Source organism: Hevea brasiliensis, chromosome 17, assembly GCF_030052815.1.
Source record: "Hevea brasiliensis isolate MT/VB/25A 57/8 chromosome 17, ASM3005281v1, whole genome shotgun sequence".
Classification (NCBI taxonomy): Eukaryota; Viridiplantae; Streptophyta; class Magnoliopsida; order Malpighiales; family Euphorbiaceae; genus Hevea; species Hevea brasiliensis.
Genome location: NC_079509.1, coordinates 9,343,428 through 9,362,074, shown reverse-complemented (window position 1 = coordinate 9,362,074; position 18,647 = coordinate 9,343,428). Strand labels below are relative to the sequence as shown.

At 37.0% G+C, this 18,647-nt stretch overlaps 3 protein-coding genes across 9 annotated transcripts; 1 reads left to right on the top strand and 2 right to left on the bottom strand.

Annotated features, from left to right (window-relative positions):
• The first annotated feature begins 224 nt into the window (after positions 1-224).
• Positions 225-6,502, top strand: LOC110660470 (RNA-dependent RNA polymerase 2). Its single transcript, XM_021818798.2, has 4 exons — positions 225-935; positions 1,454-3,357; positions 5,261-5,411; positions 5,507-6,502. Exons 1-4 carry the CDS (start codon positions 396-398, stop codon positions 6,272-6,274), a joined length of 3,363 nt encoding a protein of 1,120 aa, XP_021674490.2. The 5' UTR covers positions 225-395; the 3' UTR covers positions 6,275-6,502.
• Positions 6,503-8,196: 1,694 nt separating this feature from the next.
• LOC110660469 (uncharacterized) lies at positions 8,197-9,303 on the bottom strand. The gene has a single exon (XM_021818797.2). The coding sequence runs from the start codon at positions 8,930-8,932 to the stop codon at positions 8,414-8,416; it is 519 nt and encodes a 172-aa protein (XP_021674489.2). The 5' UTR covers positions 8,933-9,303; the 3' UTR covers positions 8,197-8,413.
• Positions 9,304-11,858: 2,555 nt separating this feature from the next.
• Positions 11,859-17,797, bottom strand: LOC110660468 (probable alpha,alpha-trehalose-phosphate synthase [UDP-forming] 10). 7 transcript variants are annotated; one of them, XM_058138893.1, is made up of 6 exons: positions 17,616-17,797; positions 17,336-17,405; positions 15,585-17,171; positions 13,169-15,317; positions 12,686-12,959; positions 11,859-12,605 (listed from the first exon to the last, which is right to left on the bottom strand). In XM_058138893.1, the coding sequence occupies exons 4-6, from the start codon at positions 15,154-15,156 to the stop codon at positions 12,282-12,284; spliced, it is 2,586 nt and encodes an 861-aa protein (XP_057994876.1). In that variant the 5' UTR covers positions 15,157-15,317; positions 15,585-17,171; positions 17,336-17,405; positions 17,616-17,797; the 3' UTR covers positions 11,859-12,281. The 7 variants fall into 7 exon arrangements, with proteins under 7 accessions (XP_057994876.1, XP_057994877.1, XP_021674483.2 ...); XM_058138894.1 differs by having other exon boundaries at positions 13,169-15,286; XM_021818791.2 differs by having other exon boundaries at positions 15,585-15,610.
• Positions 17,798-18,647: the final 850 nt, after the last annotated feature.

The window sequence follows — 18,647 nt, the reverse complement described above, 5'->3', positions numbered from 1 at the left end:
AATAAAAATATGAAAAACTATATAGTAATATCCTTAGAATAGCTTTATTCAATTAAAGGATAAATAATAATTATACCGCACCGTTGAAGGCAAAAGCATCGTTATTAATTAAGCCACACCCAATCATCGAAAAATGGTTGTGCCTTGTGGAGCCTCCCATATACTGGGCCCACTTTTCCCCTTTGGGCCTATCTGGTGTGTCGACTGTGTCGTGCATCCAATCCAATGTCAATAGTCAATTACCCTTTGTCACCCCCACCCCCCCCGCCCCCCCCAGCAGCAATTGGCTTCTCTGTCGTTCCCTCAGTTCATCACTCTCGCTCTCGCTTGTTGCTACCGGCCAAAAAACATTCCATTAAAGCTGCAGTTTACGAAGCCCTCTCTCCTTCTGCAGAATGGGAGCGGAGGTGGTGGAGATTCCCACCGTACGTCTCTCAAATATCCCGCAATCCCTCGTAGCCAAAGACCTTCTACAGTACCTCGAATCCCAACTCGGTCCAGACTCCGTCTTCGCCATAGAAATCTCCACAGAACGCAAGAACTGGAAATCCCGAGGTTTTGGCCGTGTCCAATTCACTTCCCTCGAGTTTAAAGAGAAGGCCCGATCCCTTTCTATCCAAAACAAGCTCTTCTTCAAATCTCACTACGTCAAGGTCTCTGAAACCTACGACGATATCATTCCCAGGCCTATCAAGGCCCAACACAGGCTCGAAAATGGGGTTTTGTATTCGGGTTTTATGAAAGAAGAGCGTTGCTTGTGTGTGTTGGAGAGCTGGGATGGTGTCAGGGGGTGGCTCATGCCTGAGAGGAGGAGAGTGGAGTTTTGGGTGTGGGTAAACAACGACTGTTATAAAATGGACGTAAGGTTTGAGGATATTTTGGATGCTGTTGGATGCTGTTTGGGAGGTGGCAAAGTGAATGCACTTCTTTTGAAGGTATGGCTTTGATGGGATTTTACTTCTTCTTATGATTTTGATTGATTGGTTTGTTTTTGAAAGAGTGGATGGGAAAGGCAATGGCTTTTTCTTTCTGATAGTATAAACTAAAGTTACTCATCAAATTTGATTATGATTTATTGTTGTGTCATCAATACTAAAGTCATTTTATTCTGTGTATCAACTTGTGCATTGAATTGTTGAATTTTCATCTGTGGTAATCCTATGAAAATTTTTTAGTGATAGTTCTTTATGTGCTGGATTTGTTGCTAGGTAGTGTGCAGTTTAGGGAATGGAAACTTGGAGATGGGAATTCCTTGAATCCATAACCTTCTCTTCCTGTTTGATGTTGCTGGGATGAAATTTATGAGTTCTGGAGAACTTTCTATTGTTCTGATTTCACTAGTATAGTTATTGGTTTCTACATTCAGATTCAGGCTATAGACATAGTACTATTTCAGCTATTCTACTGGTGTTTTTCTGGGATAATTATTTGACCCCAAGTTTTATGCTTTCAGCTTAGGTATGGACCGAAGATATATAAAAGAATTTCTGGACCTGATGTAGCTTCCAAATTTAGTGTCGATAGATACCATATATGCAAGGAAGATTTTGACTTTATTTGGGTTCGCGCTGCAGACTTTTCATCTGTGAAATCAATTGGACAAGCAACTTCATTTTGTTGGGAAATTGAAGAAGGATTAGAGACTTCAGATATTTTTACAAGTTTCCCATATTATACTGAAGATAGAAAAGATCTAGTTTTAGAAGACGGGGAAGAATTCCATTCTACATCTGAAATAGTTCCACTTGCCAAATGTGGACCTGACTCTAAGTTAGCTTATGAGATCATTTTCCAGTTGAATTCTCTTGTGCATACTCATAAAATTAGTCTTGCTTCAGTAGATACTGATCTAATGAACGTTCTCAGCAGTTTGACCATAGATACTGCAATGATGATTCTTCAGAAGCTGCACAAGTTGTCATTCACTTGTTATGATCCTCTGTCTTTTATAAAGAAACAATTACATGTTCCAGGAAGAAACCTTAAGAAGCCTTCCATGTCATCACGCAAAAACTACACAGATCATAATATAACGAATTGTCATAGGGCCTTAATTACACCATCAAAAATTTACTGCTTGGGTCCTGAGCTTGAAACCTCTAACTATGTTGTAAAAAACTTTGCATCGTATGCTTCAGACTTTATGAGAATCACGTTTGTTGAAGAAGATTGGAGTAAGCTTCCTGCAAATGCTATTTCCACAAGTATCCAGCAAGGCATTTTCGCAAAGCCTTTTAGAACTGAAATATATCACAGGATATTGTCTATTCTTCGAGATGGAATTGTGATTGGTGCTAAAAGGTTTGAATTTCTGGCTTTCTCAGCTAGTCAACTGCGATCAAATTCTGTTTGGATGTTTGCTTCTAATGATGATGTGAAGGCAGAAGGTATTAGAGAATGGATGGGTTGCTTTAATAAGATTCGCAGTATTTCCAAATGTGCAGCTAGGATGGGTCAATTGTTCAGTGCTTCTAGGCAAACTTTTGTTGTTCCTGCGCAAGATTTAGAAATTATTCCTGACATTGAAGTTACTTCTGATGGCATTGGCTACTGCTTCTCTGATGGTATAGGCAAAATTTCTCTTTCTTTTGCTAGGCAGGTTGCTCAAAAATGTGGATTGAATCAAACCCCATCAGCATTTCAAATTCGATATGGTGGCTATAAAGGTGTCGTTGCTGTTGATCGTAATTCCTTCAGGAAGCTATCTTTGCGTGGCAGTATGTGTAAATTTGAATCAGACAATAGGATGCTTAATGTCACTAAATGGAGTGAATCTATGCCTTGCTATTTAAATCGAGAGATAGTTTCCCTCTTGTCTACCTTGGGAGTGAAGGATGAAATATTTGAGGGTTTGCAACAGCAACAATTGCGTCTCCTGAGCAGAATGCTGAGTAATAGAGAGGCAGCTTTGGATGTATTAGAGAATTTGACTTGGGCTAACTCCAAGAACTTTTTGGTAAAGATGTTGCTTCAAGGTTATGAGCCCAATGTGGAGCCTTACCTCTCAATGATGCTTCAAGCTTATCATGAAAACCTGTTGGTGGAACTAAGAAGTAGGTGTCGAATTTTTGTCCCAAAAGGCCGAATCCTTATTGGTTGCTTGGATGAAACTAGACTTCTACATTATGGCCAAGTTTTTGTCCGCATAACGATGACCAAAGCTGAGCTGCAGAGCATAGATCAGAGCTTCTTCCGGAGGGTAGATGAAAAGACATCTATAGTAACAGGGAAGGTGGTTGTCACTAAAAATCCTTGTCTTCATCCAGGAGATGTAAGAGTGCTTGATGCTGTCTATGAAGTGGAATTGGAAGAGAAGGGTTTGGTTGACTGCATTCTTTTCCCCCAGAAAGGAGAAAGGTACGATTGCATCTCTCTAAACTTTTTGAACTTAGTTGATTTCTTATTCCAGCATGCAATGTTTAAAGGCAATACTGCTCCATTTATCATTTTCCAAAAATGTGATGCTATCTAACCATAGACTCATTAGGTGCCATTAGAAGTTCTTAGTTTTTAATTCTTTATTTAAAAACCAAAGTTGTTACCCATTTTTACTGTTTTCAATAAGCTGATTCCCTTTTTCTTTTCACTAAGAATTGACTAACACGGATCTTCAAATCTTGACATAATAAAGATAATCTCCTTTTAACTCATTGTTATGGGTCTTTTCTCGAACATTTAAACTGCAGAATCTAAGAGATTTTCATCATCAATACATATACCCAAAACTATCTTGAAGTTCATGGAGTCTCATCCTTATATGGCGATGATAGTCTCTTACCCTTTGGTCAAACCCACAAAACCAAAATTGGAAAACCATTTTCACGGAAATGACAGTCTCTCCACTCTCAAAATCAAGTCTACAAATTTATAACCTATTATTCATGCTCCAAGAAGAGAGAGAGAGAGAGAGAGAGAGAGAGAGAGAGAGAGAGAGAAACACTAGCCACTATAATTTCCTTGTCTTTCAAACAGAAAGCCGATACTGTTGTATGAAGGTACTCAAGCGAGAGTAAATCAGAGAATTTCAAAGAGAAACTACAAATTTCTTTATGAGGGATTTGGATTTAATTTTAGTATAAATTATTGATAAATTGTGGATTCCAAATATTATCATTCTACTTGTGAAAACTTTTTATAATGGATTTAAAATAACACCATTTTATAAATTATTTCAAATCCACACTCAAATAAGATATTTATCATTTTTATGAGTCTAATATATATTCATGACTCTAATCAGTTGAACAAAACATATTCTTTTATTAAATTTAAGTATTAAATTTCAAATTCCCCCATCCAAACAAAAGGTTAATGTTCAGAGCAAAATTGATGATATATAGGTGAGAAGGAAAGAAAAATTAGAGGAGAAAAAGAGAGTGTTTGATTGAAGAAATCACCATTTGGGTCTAGTGACATTGGGTGACTAAGTATTGAGACTCTAGAGGGGACAATAGAGAGGAGGAAAGAAAACTGAGAAGGAAAGGGCAAGGAAGAGCATTTGTAGTTTGATAATGGAAAAATACATTCACTTCTTTGTGTTTTCTTTTCTATAATCAGTTTTGCGAGAGCTTTGTAAACAAAAAGCTGGTGCTAAATCGAACATGTTTTTGGTTTTTTTATAGGAAAAAAAAAGGTGAAACTTCATCAATACTGAACAGGCCCTGCCTTTTGACATTTTCATATTATGACAATTGTGCAAAATTTAGTCATGAGATAGCAAGTATTCGTTCATATCTCAATTGGCTTAGGTGGATTAGTTGTATGGCCTATGAACAATGGACTGCACAACCACATATTCACATGTTAAAAATAGACAATTCTTTACAGTTTCTCCCTTATTGTATAGCCCTAAACCTAGCTAAGTGGAGAAAAGAGATTCGTACAGCCTATCTTAAGTGGATTGTTTGATTTTTGCTTTTTTGTAGGCCTGTTACCTAAAGCATTTGGGATATTGTTGCAAAATTAAGCCAACATGACTAAATTTTTTTAATTTCATTTTATGATTCTTTTTTCTCTGATGATGAATTCAATGTCATTAATTATACTACACATAATATTTAACGCCCTTCCAAATGAACAGTTCTGTTTCTATAAAAGTTGGCAGCTTACTTGTGGAGTCCTTTTGTTTAAGTTTTATCGCATCTGTGCATTGGTTATTTCAATTCTGTGCAATAATGTACTTGCTATTGCCAATGAAATCAATATATAATCAGGAGGAATATCAGTATATTGATAGTTATTTAAGAAATTTTTTCCACAGGCCTCATCCAAATGAATGCTCTGGTGGTGATCTTGATGGGGACTTATTTTTCATAAGCTGGGACAAAGGTCTCATCCCAAGTCAAACTGAGTGTCCAATGGATTACCTAGGACGGAGACCTCGTATAATGGATCATAATGTGACACTAGAGGTAATTTAAACTCTACATTATGGAATTAAAAATGAATTCCCGTTACATCTAATTCCTAATTCTGTTGTCATCCCCTATTTCGCTGAACTTGGCAGGAAATTCAAAAATTTTTCGTTGATTACATGATCAATGATACTTTGGGTGCCATCTCCACTGCACATTTAGTCCATGCTGATAGTGAACCAGAAAAGGCCCGAAGTAAAAAATGTCTACAGTTGGCAGCACTTCACTCCATGGCAGTTGACTTTGCAAAGAGCGGTGCACCAGCTGAGATGCCTAGGGCTTTGAAACCAAAGGAATTTCCAGATTTCATGGAGAGGACAGACAAAAATACATACGTCTCTAATGGAGTATTGGGAAAGCTCTACCGAGGAACTATTGATTCAGCTTCACGAGAAAGGTCAAAGTTTGTCTGGTCAGAGAAGGTTGCTGAAGCAACTTATGATCGTGATCTTGAAGTGAAGGGCTTAGAGGAGTTCATTGAGATGGCCTTGAGTCAAAAAGACATGTACATAGAGAAACTAAGTGGCTTGATGAATTATTATGAGGCAAAGTTTGAGGATGAGATACTGACGGGTAATCTGAGAAACAAGGCAATGTATTTGCAGCGCGACAACAGGAGATATGGAGATATGAAGGATCGGATTCTACTGTCCTTGAGGAGTTTACAGAATGAGGCTAAAGAATGGTTTGAGAGCAGCTGCCAGCCAAAAGAATATCATCCTCTGGCCTCAGCATGGTATCATGTTACTTACCATCCAAGTTATTTCCAAGAAGGCGTGAATTGCTTGAGCTTTCCATGGATTGTAGGTGACATCTTGTTGAACATAAAATCTGCAAATAGCAAAAGAGGCCCTACATGAAGCAGGTTGCTTTGTTTAATGTATTAGAGGACAAAAAAAAAAAAAAAACTCAAGTCATGTTGTATCCATATTTCTCTTTCAGATGCCCCTCTTGGGTCTCTTCAGGTCCTAGATTGTCATCTGCCAAGTTGGATAACTTCACAATTCACATGGCAAAGGGAAGTGTATCTCCTTTTGGAGATGGATTTACATCAATAGGTGATTAGTGAGAGCATGCTTTACTAACAACATTGCTAAAGATTGTTAACAATGTATATGATGTGCCTCGAATCTCTCGCTCGGGCTAGGCGTCTCCATCCATGGGATACTCACGGAGAGCAGTCCTAATGACCACTGAGTTAGGATTTGATTAATAGATAACGAGAACAAACAAATGGGTCTAATAAATGCTCCAATTAAGTCATGGGTAGCAAGTCGAGACAGCCTTTTTCCAGTATATTACCTATTGAGATTAGTTACAAATGATTTCAAGTTTTTGGTATGAATTGAAAATTTGAATCAAGCCGAGTTGAGTAAATTTGGTTCAATTAATTTAATTTTTTAATTTAATTTAAATTTTAATATTTTTTATTATTTAATTCAATTTAGTTAATTCAGTGAAAAACTATATATATATATATATATATATATATATATATATATATATATCTCCTTATTGTAACGTAACCCATAGAGACCGTCCAGCCGCCCATTCTTCCTTGTTCCTTCCTTTCTCAAAGACTCACCCTTCAATCCTTCATTCCTTTAAGGCTCTCTACTTCAAAACTTCTTTATTGTCTCCTCTTCTTTTTTTATTTCTCCATTTCAAAATCACAAGTCCCCTCTACTCTCAGTGCTCTATGTGTCTCTTGCGTCTCAGCCTCCATCCTCAAATGCATCTCCCATCTCACGTCTTCAAGCTCCAAATTTGATGAACCCATAGATTCAACACTTTTGGGCAGATTCATCTTCAAATTCGATGCATCCACAAATTCATCTTCAGTCTCCCATCTCTTCTTCAATCAATGGATTAACAATTTCTATTGTCTCAATGTAAAACCTTGTCGGTCGAGGCTTCTGGGTAGAGGTGGGTCAACTCATTGACTTTTGTTTAGCTGTTCAAGAACTGGGTTTTATGGGATTATAGGAGTTGTTGGGTTTGACAATGTTTGACTGTTAAAATTGTTGGATTTTGTACATTTGTATGCTTGATTGTTGAAATTGTTAGTTTTTGCATTTTTTTATTGTTAGAATTGTTGGTTTTATTGTTAATTTGATTGTTGAAATTCCATGCTTCTGTGTCTGTTGGGTTGAATTTTGCTTAAAATCGATGGGCATGGAGCTATTGAAACTGGCATTGTTGAGATAGAACAAAACCGATGGTTCTGAATTGAATTGAACCGAATCAATTTCAATTTCAATTTCGGTTCTATTCGATTCATTCCTCAATTTCATTCGATTTTGGTTAGCCTTTTATATGAGTTTAGTTTTTCAGTTTTTCAAATTTGATTCAATTTAGAATCGAAACCAACCGAATGCTCTCCCTTAATTTCAAGAGGATTAGCATTTGGCTGCACACATAATCTCACCAAGGATACCCTTACGGCTGGATATGCAAAGTCTTCCATAATGTGACGAGTTCACTTGTTCTTAAATGCATGGCATGTCGAGAAGCCATTTTCCTTCCTAGAGCAAAAGGCTTCAAGAAGATTACGGTTGAAGGAGATGCACAAGTTGTCATTAAAACCTTAAAAGAGAGGGCGACTCTCCTTAGTATCCTTTTGAAGAGGTTTCCTTTTTTCTTTGTCCTAAGGAATCACAACATTGCTACTCACACTCTTGCATCTCGAGCACTTAATAGCAATTTCTTTGTGACTAACCCTTTAGAGTCTTGTTGCTGTTATCTTTGATAAAAAAAATTAAAAAAAAAAAACACAAAGAAATTGACAACAAATATTTAATTACATTATTATTATTATTATTATTATTATTGAAATAAATTCACAAAGAATGGACTGTTTGGAAGAAGAGAATTACTATTAGCTCCGCCACTTTACGTCACCAGGTCAATACTACAGCTGTTATCCAACGCATCTCGGCGCAAACTAGAAACTACCAACGCATCTTTTTCTTACTTCCTTCCTTTCTTTTTATTTCCCCTCACGCGACCGCGATAACCGCCACGTCTTTATTACGGGACGCGTCCATCGCCAACGGCTTACCGGAGCCGGAAACGGAGGCGTACCGAGAAGAGAAATCGCGAAACCCTCCGTAATCGTCTTCCACATCGACATTACTATTCTGTCCGGGGCCCTCATCGAAGTTCAAAGCGTAACTAAAAGGATCGTACTGGAACTTGCCGTGCCTGTTGTTGCCACTACCTCTGTTTCTATTGAATCTCCGGATGAAAGTCTTCCACCTGGGTCCAGCGACGATCTCCGACCATTGTCGGATCTTCTTGATAGCCCTAAAACCCGGGGCCCACCAGGGATTATCGTCGCTATGACCTCTTGATGATCGAATTCGCTCCCACCAGGCCAACCTGACGAAGGAAGAACGTCGGGAACTGAAGCAAGGGAAACAGAAGCAGCAGCGAGTGTCCGCGAGGAGAGGATTGGATGATCGCTCAGGGATTGAGTCAGGGTCTCTACGAGCCATTTCTGGGTCTTCTGCACCCATAAAACCAACAGAAGAAGAATTACACAACCCCAATTAGCGAGAGAGACTTTATATCTGGTGGAGAAGGTGGTATGCAACGGAAAGTTACGGGAAACGGGGAAGTGCCGGTTACGGAGTGGAAGAGGATGTTTTTAAGTAGTAAAAGGCAGTCAGCGCTTAGTCAAGATTTTATTACAGAAAGAGACCAAGGGAGTTGGCGGTGATCGGGTGCTTCGCAACGTATAGTAGGTGGAATTCTGATTAGCCCTTGACCAGAAAAGATGGTGGGGTCTAGTTTTTGGATTGCTTGGAAATTGGTTGGAAGAAAGCAAGGAAATTGCGAGGAAGAGTGCACTTGATCCCATCGCTGTGGATCTGAGTAAAGGATCTGCCAGCCTAATCAGATTTATATTATTAATTAAGAAGATAGATTAATTAATTGAATATTATGATCTTGATCACTAATTGTGAATGGCTTACTTGTTTTAATTAAATAAGAAATTTTAATATAGCATATATGATGTAATACCATGTCATTGTGATAAAAAAAAATTAATTTAGATTCTTTATTTAATTAATGAAATTAATTGGACTTTTCTGTCAAACCCTACCTTAAACTAAAAAATCAAAAGAACAATGTGGGAAGAAGCCAGCAATTTCCCATTTGAAAATAACATTAGTGGAATTGTGAATGTGCTAACGCAGGTGGCACTCATCAATTAGGTGATGTCAGCTGTCAAAAGATAATCCATTGGACTTGTTTATCAGATACAATCAGGTCTTCAGGTGAAGCATTACCGTGTCCTGCCAAAATATGCAACCCGGAGAATCACAACACAACTGCCTGTTACGCCACAGGTTTCTGGTGGCTTAACAAGTGGGTTTGGGCAGTACCTAACCCATATATGTTGACTGCCTTTCTGTAATAAAATGGACTCTTCTTATGTTACTGCAACAACCCATTTTCTGTAACCCATATATATTGGCCACAGGATTCTTGCTGCCTTCACATTTCACAACAGTAACTAACCCATATGTATTGTTGTCAAATTCTATCCTTATATAGTTTAGCCAACAAATAGCCCATGGCCTCATATATATATATAACAGTAAGATCACAGAGAAAGAAACGTCATAGTCTCCCAAGCTCGACATAAATGGAAGTCAAAAAAAGTTTTCAAGAGTCAAGAATGAATGTTGCATCGAATAGTCATGAATGAATGTAACATCATATCTTTCTTGTAAGATTGCATTTCTTGCTTTCTCCCGTCATTCAGCATTAGCCGCTGTATATATCATGGACAATAAAACAAGCCCAGCAAGACTCTTGACTCCAATCTTCATCCTCAGAAACTAGACCCGTTCATTTAATGTTTCGTAAACTTACTGTGCTAGTGCATAAGAATGACGTCTCATCCTATCCTTGTTTCCCTAGCTAGTTAATGTTAACTGAATATATATTCAGACACACATCCAGGAACCAAGCTCGAATCAACAACACCAAAGCGCAACCTTCAAATCAAAGGTTAGTTTTACCATTTTATGATTGTTAATTTAACACTCGAATAGCGTGAGATTAACAATTTCCAGTGTCTAATTTTGAGCAAGATAGATCTAAATGGACTCTTCTTATGTAACTGCAGCCTGTTTTGATTCTTGAGTTCCATTTTACTTGTAATTTGTTAATATCTGCTTAGCCTCAAAAAAAGAAAAAGGAGAGTCAATACAACGATGTTCTGATCATAAGCCACATTAAAAATCAGCCCAATCTAGAAGGCTATAAGTAACACAGTAGCACGCATTCTCTATAAACAGCTGATCTAGATAACAGGAAGCTCAACTTATAGGGCAAGAGCTTTTCCAGCCTCACCAGTGTGAACAACCCAGATAACACTTCCAGCGTCATCAGACTTGTGAGAATCAACTCCAATAGCACCAAATATTGCCCTGAAAGCATCATAAACCACTGAAAGAGTTGTTGAATTAGTCCTGGAAGAAACTCTAACCACCTTGTGCAACCCCAACAGCACAGAAAGTTTTCACTTTGGATATCTCAGATATCAGGCGGTTGAGTTCCTTGGGGGAGAAATCAATTAATATCCTTGCCAAGGGAAAGCATAGAGACACAGAATGTGAGTCATTGCACGGCGGAGAAGATCAATCTTCAGCTGCAGATTGAGCAGGGCAAGAAAAGGCATTGAATTTTTCAAATTATTAAGCGTAAATTTCCATTATTGTGTAAGTACATTGACTCGTGCTTGGTATGCATGGGTATGTATATGGCACCAGAGATCTCGTTCTCCCAAAATTTCTCGGCAACCAAACGTAGTGGCTAGTGAATATGGGGCAGAAGCGAGAACTTTGCCTTTTTTTTTTTTTTGGATCATTTGCTCCTGTAGCATTTCAAGAGGAGAGCTGATTCGAATGGCGATGAGAAGGGTTTGATCCTCTGATATTCGAGCTCGATTGCAGCGGGAACCTGCAAGATTCCAATCATATACACAGATAACCACCATTATAGTTCTTAGTTTTCCTACCGTTTTTCTGGTACAATATCAGCAACCTGCATATGAAAGAATGTCACCAGGACAAGCAGCGTACAGACAGGAAACGATTTTTAAAATTTCTTTCTTACAGTAGAACTTCCCGTTCTGCTTCCAAAACTTGCGACGAACTACGGAGTCCCTAACAGAACCTAGGTAAGTTGCTAGAGAGCATTCATGGTTGACCTGAGGTCATTTTCTTGGTCGATGGGCCTTCTTCGTTGGCCCAAAACGAAATCTACACTAAGGGCTTCGCAATAGTTTATGCCTATCGTTCCTCATCTTTAAAAGAAATAAAGGAAACCTTTGAAATTGACCTTTAGTAAACAATCAATTTACAAAAGATAATGCAGAATTCCTTGTCAAAAACAAGAAAAAATAAAGTAAAATAAAACTCCATGCTGTGAACCATAAAGAATGCCTTTCATGTATAAGCAAAACCAATTCATGTATACAAGAAAATTGTCTCCCCCTTGGTATGACCTCTAAATCTGTGAACTGCACAAGCTGCTTCTTTCCAAACCACAACATACATGCACCAGCCCCCATCCTTGCAGTCTAGAAAGCAGAGATAAAAGAAAAAATAAATTTAAAAAGAAAAGGTATGCCGTTCTATCTCTCCCATAAAACAACCGAACGGTGGCATTGGTGTCAGGCCCCTGTATGTGATGACTAAGTTAATAACTACCGTCATGAGTAACCTCTGAATTGTATGAAGAAAGTAATGCACCTAAACACGCATTCCTTTTCTTTATCCAGCCACATCCACATCATTGCACCACTTTTTCCTGTATCCATGCACTAAAAGAACCACATTTTATAGCCTTTCAGAAGACATCATCGAAAGAAACTTGTACTTCTGTACCACCCCTTGACTTCAAGCTCGAAGCAGTAGCCAAACATTGGAGCAATGCTAGTACCTCAGCAGTATCATCCAAGTAGTACCTAGCTTTGCTTGGTTTTTGGCCAACAGTGCATGCAAAGATCTCTGGCGCTGAACAAAATGACAAACTAGAAGCTGTTCTTGATATGCTTTCAAACATGTCTTCATCAGATCTATCATCCCCAATGCACATCACAAAGTCTGGGGATTTCCCATTACTGATCATTGCAGAAAGAACTCTCTCTGCAACAAGACCTTTAGTAACTCCCTGTGCATCAATTGGCCAACATTAGACCTTTTAACACAAGAAGGCCGGATAGAAAAACTATATGCAGAAGGCATACATACCTGTGGCTTTACTTCAACTATATGCTGACCCCTCTTCACAACTACTGGCTCATTTGCAAGGACATTTTCAAGATGATCCAACAATTCTTTGGCCTGGCAAGATCCAAAATCTGGATCAGCGTATTGATGATGCCACACCAAGGCGCTCTCCTTGGTCTCTATATAGGAGCCATCAGTTGCTTCTGTATACAATTTTATCACAGGTTCTGCAATTTTTTTCCAATCAAAATCTGCCACCAAGGAACTGGTTTCCCAACTGGACATCCTATTCCACCTGTTAGAAGAAAAATTAGCCTTAATAAGGGGATAGATGCATGTTGCAAATTATGTGAAAACGACGAGTTTCATTTAATAAATGCAAATAGGTCAAAAACTATCATTAAGCAGGAAGAACTTGAACCAGGCAGGAAGCTACTTTACTAAAATAACTTGGTGCAGTAAATTTTGAATCTAAAAATTAACATACCATCCCTAGTAACATACCTCATTAAGTATCCATGCTCCGCTGCTATACCAAGATTCTCACATTGAACAAACCATTCACTCAGAGAATCTTTCCCCCTTCCACTAACTATAAACACAGTGTTCTTAGGGTCACTACAAAGGTTGTTCAGGACAGATATAACTTCAGCACTGGGAGTTTTAACAATGGAAGTTTGAGGCACCACTGTTCCATCATAATCCAAAAATATCGCCCTTCTATATGTCCTCTTGTATGCAGAGACAATATGTTCATTGGAAAGCTTCCTAAAGCTTGGTGAAAGTGACAAAATCCTAAAATTCAGCCCAAAACCAATACCCCAGCAACGTTTACTGTAATGATCTTTGCAAGCTCGCTCCAAGTCCTGCATAAAACTGTGGGCCCAGTATGCCACATCATGGAAGCTGATATATCGATAGTGCTTCTCATGCCTCAACTGCTTCTCTAAATCAGGCATGGTGAGGGCCAGATTTAATGCATCTGCTACAGCTTCAACATCCCATGGGTTTACCCTTATTGCACCACTTAAAGATGGCGAGCAACCGATAAACTCTGAAACAACAATTGTACTTGAATGAGGCAATCGATAATCAACTCCCAAAGCTTCATCCATTTTAGGAGTCCCCTGCCTACAGACAATATACTTGTATGGGATCAGGTTCATTCCATCCCTCACAGCATTTACAATACAACATTCAGCCAATGCATAGTAGGCTGTTTTCTCATAAAAAGGTACATGACGATCAATCAGGACCACTGGTTCATATCCTGGAAAACCAAAAGTCCTGTTTATCCTTTTGGTAGTCGAGTATGTCTCCTTTTTTGCTTCTTGTACATCTTTCCCAGAGCTCCTAGCAGGATTTACAATTTGAACCATGACAACTTTTCCCTGCAACTCAGGATTCTGCTGCAAAAGTCGTTCCATGGCTAACAATTTCAGACTGATGCCCTTGAAAATGTCCATGTCATCAACTCCAACAATAATCTTTTTCCCCTCAAACTGTTTTTGAATTTCTTTAACCTTGATGGAAGAAGAGGGGTGATTTAGAGCAGACTCTAATCGGCCCATATGAACTCCGACAGGCAAAATTTTGATGTATACTGTGCGTCCAAAATACTCAAGTCCAATATGACCACGTTTTGATTCATAGTCTAGGCCCAACATTCGGCTGCAACAGGACAGAAAGTGACGAGCATAATCAAATGTATGAAAACCAATTAAATCTGCATTCAGCAGTGCTTTTAGAATTTCATTTCTGACTGGCAGAGTTCGGTAAATTTCTGATGAAGGGAATGGGCTGTGAAGGAAGAAGCCAAGCTTAACTCGATAGAAACGCTTCCTCAAGAAAGTAGGGAGCACCATTAGGTGATAGTCATGAACCCAAACATAATCTTCTTCAGGATTGATCACTTCCATAACCTTATCCGCAAAAACTTTATTAGCAGAGACATAGGCCTGCCAAAGCAACTTGTCAAAGCGATCACCATGATCAGGGCACATTGGGAGCATATAATGGAAAAGGGGCCATAATTGGTGCTTACAGAATCCATGGTAGAACTTTTTGTGAAGATCAGGAGGAAGAAATGTGGGTACACAGTTAAATTCCTCCAACAATTTCTGGGAAACTTCTTCTTGTTCACTTGCATCTACATCAACCTTCAGAGATCCCACATAAACAACCTCAGTATTAATTGAGAATCCATCCTTCATTTGTAACAAAAGTGAATCCTCATCAAAACTGAATGACCATTTGCTTGATTTCAAATCCTTTTGAGCATGTAGAGGAAGAAAATTTGCCACTATAATTTTCTTCTTGCGGCATCCAGACAATGGAGCATCTGAATCTCCATCATTACTTCCATCACCATCTGTGTCAGAAAATATTCCTGGAACAGTCATCACCCTTGGGAGAGATCTGGGAGTTTGAGGGAGATTCAACATGTCTCCAGATACTAAGTCCAACAAATTTATACAAGATCTTGACATCATTGTTGCCAGCTTTTGTTTTAATGTTTCTGGGTGTTTATTGGAAGCTATGAAGATATTGCACAATCGATACTTTGCCTTTCTTCCAAACAAGATCTTGACGAGCTAATGTAAAGTATAGAGATTTAAATAACTGCACGAATGGGGGGAAAAACACTTGTGAACTGCCAAAAAGAAAAAAGAATAAGAAGAAGCCAAGCACTTAACAAGGAGATATATATGAAGTGAATTAGCATGATATAAAATATTTCATTTCTGCTTATTATAGATCTATATCATGTACACATGGAAACTCTTGGTTATAAACAACATCCTATGCTTCTTCCCTTCTGTGGATATAAGCTTCTTATTGCCCTTTTTGTCAGTTATTTTCAACACAAACACAGAATTCCACAAGTTTCAAGAGTAAAAATAGCACAAATTTTAAATACCTTTGCTAGGGTTCATGATGCCACATCTGCACAACAGGGCAATTTTTTAGTTTCCCCACATGCTTAAGCATAACATTTGAACATAATATGTGCAGTTCTGCACTAGGAAATGGAGCCTTCCAACCATCTCAAGTTAATATGCAGGAATAGCAATTAGCAAAGATTCAAAACCAAAACTAAGATGAAATGCAAGAGAAGCACAGCTGTTATTAACATTGCATAGAAATGATCAGAAAAAATACATGCTCGAAAAGAAAAGTCAAGGAAGGCTGTCCTTTGGTTTTTCAATAAGACTCTCAGAACAAATGGTTGAATAAAACCGACTAGGGATTGGCCAAGTATTCCAACCCAATCCCACAAGCATTCAACTTTAACCAATCCCCCTCTCATAATTATTGACTTTTCAATAATAAACTCAGTTCACTACAATGATTATTTATCAAAGGAAATAACGAAGAAAATTAAAATGGGAAAACATTCAAATGATTAATGTACATACCGATCTTCATTAGTTCTCAAAAGCAGGTAACAGATTGATTTTTCTTATTTCCTAGGCTTATGAGAACAGAAGAAGAATTTGTTTACTAAAGGTCGAATTCAACTTTATAAAGCAATCAAAAGTGAAAAAAGGAAATATTCTGCTTATTGATAAGGAAGCCACAACGAACTCTACTGATACACAATAATCTTCTTACACATGCCTTCTGTATTATTAGGTTCCAACAAATCCATTAAATAACATGATCTGTCCTCCAATTATAATTATGGCAAGAGGATTACGTTTTGATAGGTTAAATTGGATAATAATGAAGTTCATCCTTATCTTATTCTCATTGATTTCCTCACCCTTTGGCCAATTATAAGCAAAAGCTGAGGAAATACTTGATGCATGAGAAGAATTTATTTTCCGTAAATTTTAGAATTTTTTAGTTTTCGGGGGCATTTAAATAGCTTCACAAAACATCACAATCTCATCATTATTCAGTAGATTGAATTGTCAGATAACCAATGTCAAAACAAGGAAAATTTTCAGTTTTCAAAAGACAAAGCTAGCAAGTATATCTTTTATGGTGATAATTGCTGAATTCTTAAATTAATACCAGACTAATAAACAAAGAAGGAGAACGATTATTTTCACTCCATTTATTGACATATGCTTCTTTAATTTCCGGATTCTACAGCTAGGCATTATCTGTAGCAGCTGAAATTTGATTTTGACAGTAAGGACCACAACTTAACTGGGAAATATATATACAAAATACACTAATTTCATGCAAAAATGTCTCTTATACTGAAATTTTCTTTCCTACAAGCAAAATTTAATCCAATGACAGGCATTAAAAGAAAAAACATTCTAAAATTATCTATCAGAAATAATGGGCTTCATACATATTTCAATTACACCTCATACTGTATACTCTTTGAACTTTGAGAGTCCAGGAGATGTGACAGGTACAGTTAAAAGAGGAACAGAACAAGCTAGAGGTTGATGAAAGAACACGAGTTGGAGTGTCTTAGAAGACAAGTGAGTTCCTTGAACATAAAGCCTATAAGAGTTTGGACAGAGACAAATACAGACGATGATCACTGTTCATAAAAAAATAATATATAGTAAATATATTTTTTTTTGGGGGGAGGGAGGGAATAAAGAAAGGAAAAACTTCAGAGGCATATGCAATCCTTTAGATCTCACAATTCCCATTCACAAACATAAGCCAATATTGAAAAGAACCAGAAAAAAGAAAAATTACCTGAAAGAAAATTAAAACGACGAAAGAGGCTCCTCACTAGCTGTTGAGTATAACTGGGAACGAATGTTTGCTGCGAAAATCATCAAAGAACCGATGAAAACAAAAACAAAAACAAACTCTTTTTCGTTGGTGAGCTAGACCCAGAAAACTTCCAATCAGAAGGGCTATAAGGCCAATACTTATCCCCCAGTTCCCCGGCAACCAAGCAAACCTCAAGAACGTATACATCAAAGAAAATAAAAGAATAATAAAAAGAAACGTATAACATGAAAAGACTTACAAGAATAGAAGCAAGTATCGTCAAAGAAAGAATGTTATTGTTAACAGTGGATTCAGATTACAAGAAGATGGATAGAGGATGAGAAGGGCAGGTGTTAGGTTCGAAACCGGTGAGATTTTGAGAGTTTATTTATGGTTTGAAACCGACTAAAATCAAGAAAAAAAATTGAAAAAATTAATGTAAAAAAGAAAAAAAAAAAAAAATATATATAGGCTTCCGTTTGTTTTTGGATGCTTCCGTTTGGTTTTGGATCATTCAAGAAAGGAAGCTGAAAATCGATTAAAATTTAAAACGTAGAATATAAAAGTCAATAAGAAATTTATTTATTTTTATTTTTTTTATGATATTAGATATATATATTTTTTCGGATTTCATATTAGAGAGAGAAAGAGACAGTGCGAATACAGTTAGATTGTAACTGCGGTTGGTCTTACGTTATAGTCTGCTCTCTTCTGTTGTTGTCTTCCCTCAATGCCCTCCGTTCGTCCCATTTTATTACGGATTTGCCCTTTTATTTTTCGCTTATTTACTCATATCCTTTTCTTTGATATAAAAAAATAAATTAAAATAAAAAAAACTCAATAAAAATTATATTCTCTCCTATTCATAAATATAAAAATAAATTTCATTTTATTTTCATATTAATTAAAAAATATAATTAACATAGTTACAACAATAATTTTTTTTTTATTTTTTTATTAATATGCACTTCATTTATATGGTTTCATTCAAAATTAAATAATTTATAATTATTTTTTTACTTTTTAATGCATATTAAATAGAAGCGGATTAATAAATTAATAAATACATTATTATTTCAAAAAACAAAACAACCTATATAATTTAAGATAAATAAAGAAAAAATAAATTTATTTTTATAGAAAAGAGAGTATTAATTATTTATCTAGTACTTAAATATTAAATTATTTAAACTAATGAAATTATTATCTTGGTTAAGAATTATATATTAACAATATTGGCAAAGTCTTGTATATGACCATGTCCATTTTGAAAATTTGTTTCCATATTTTT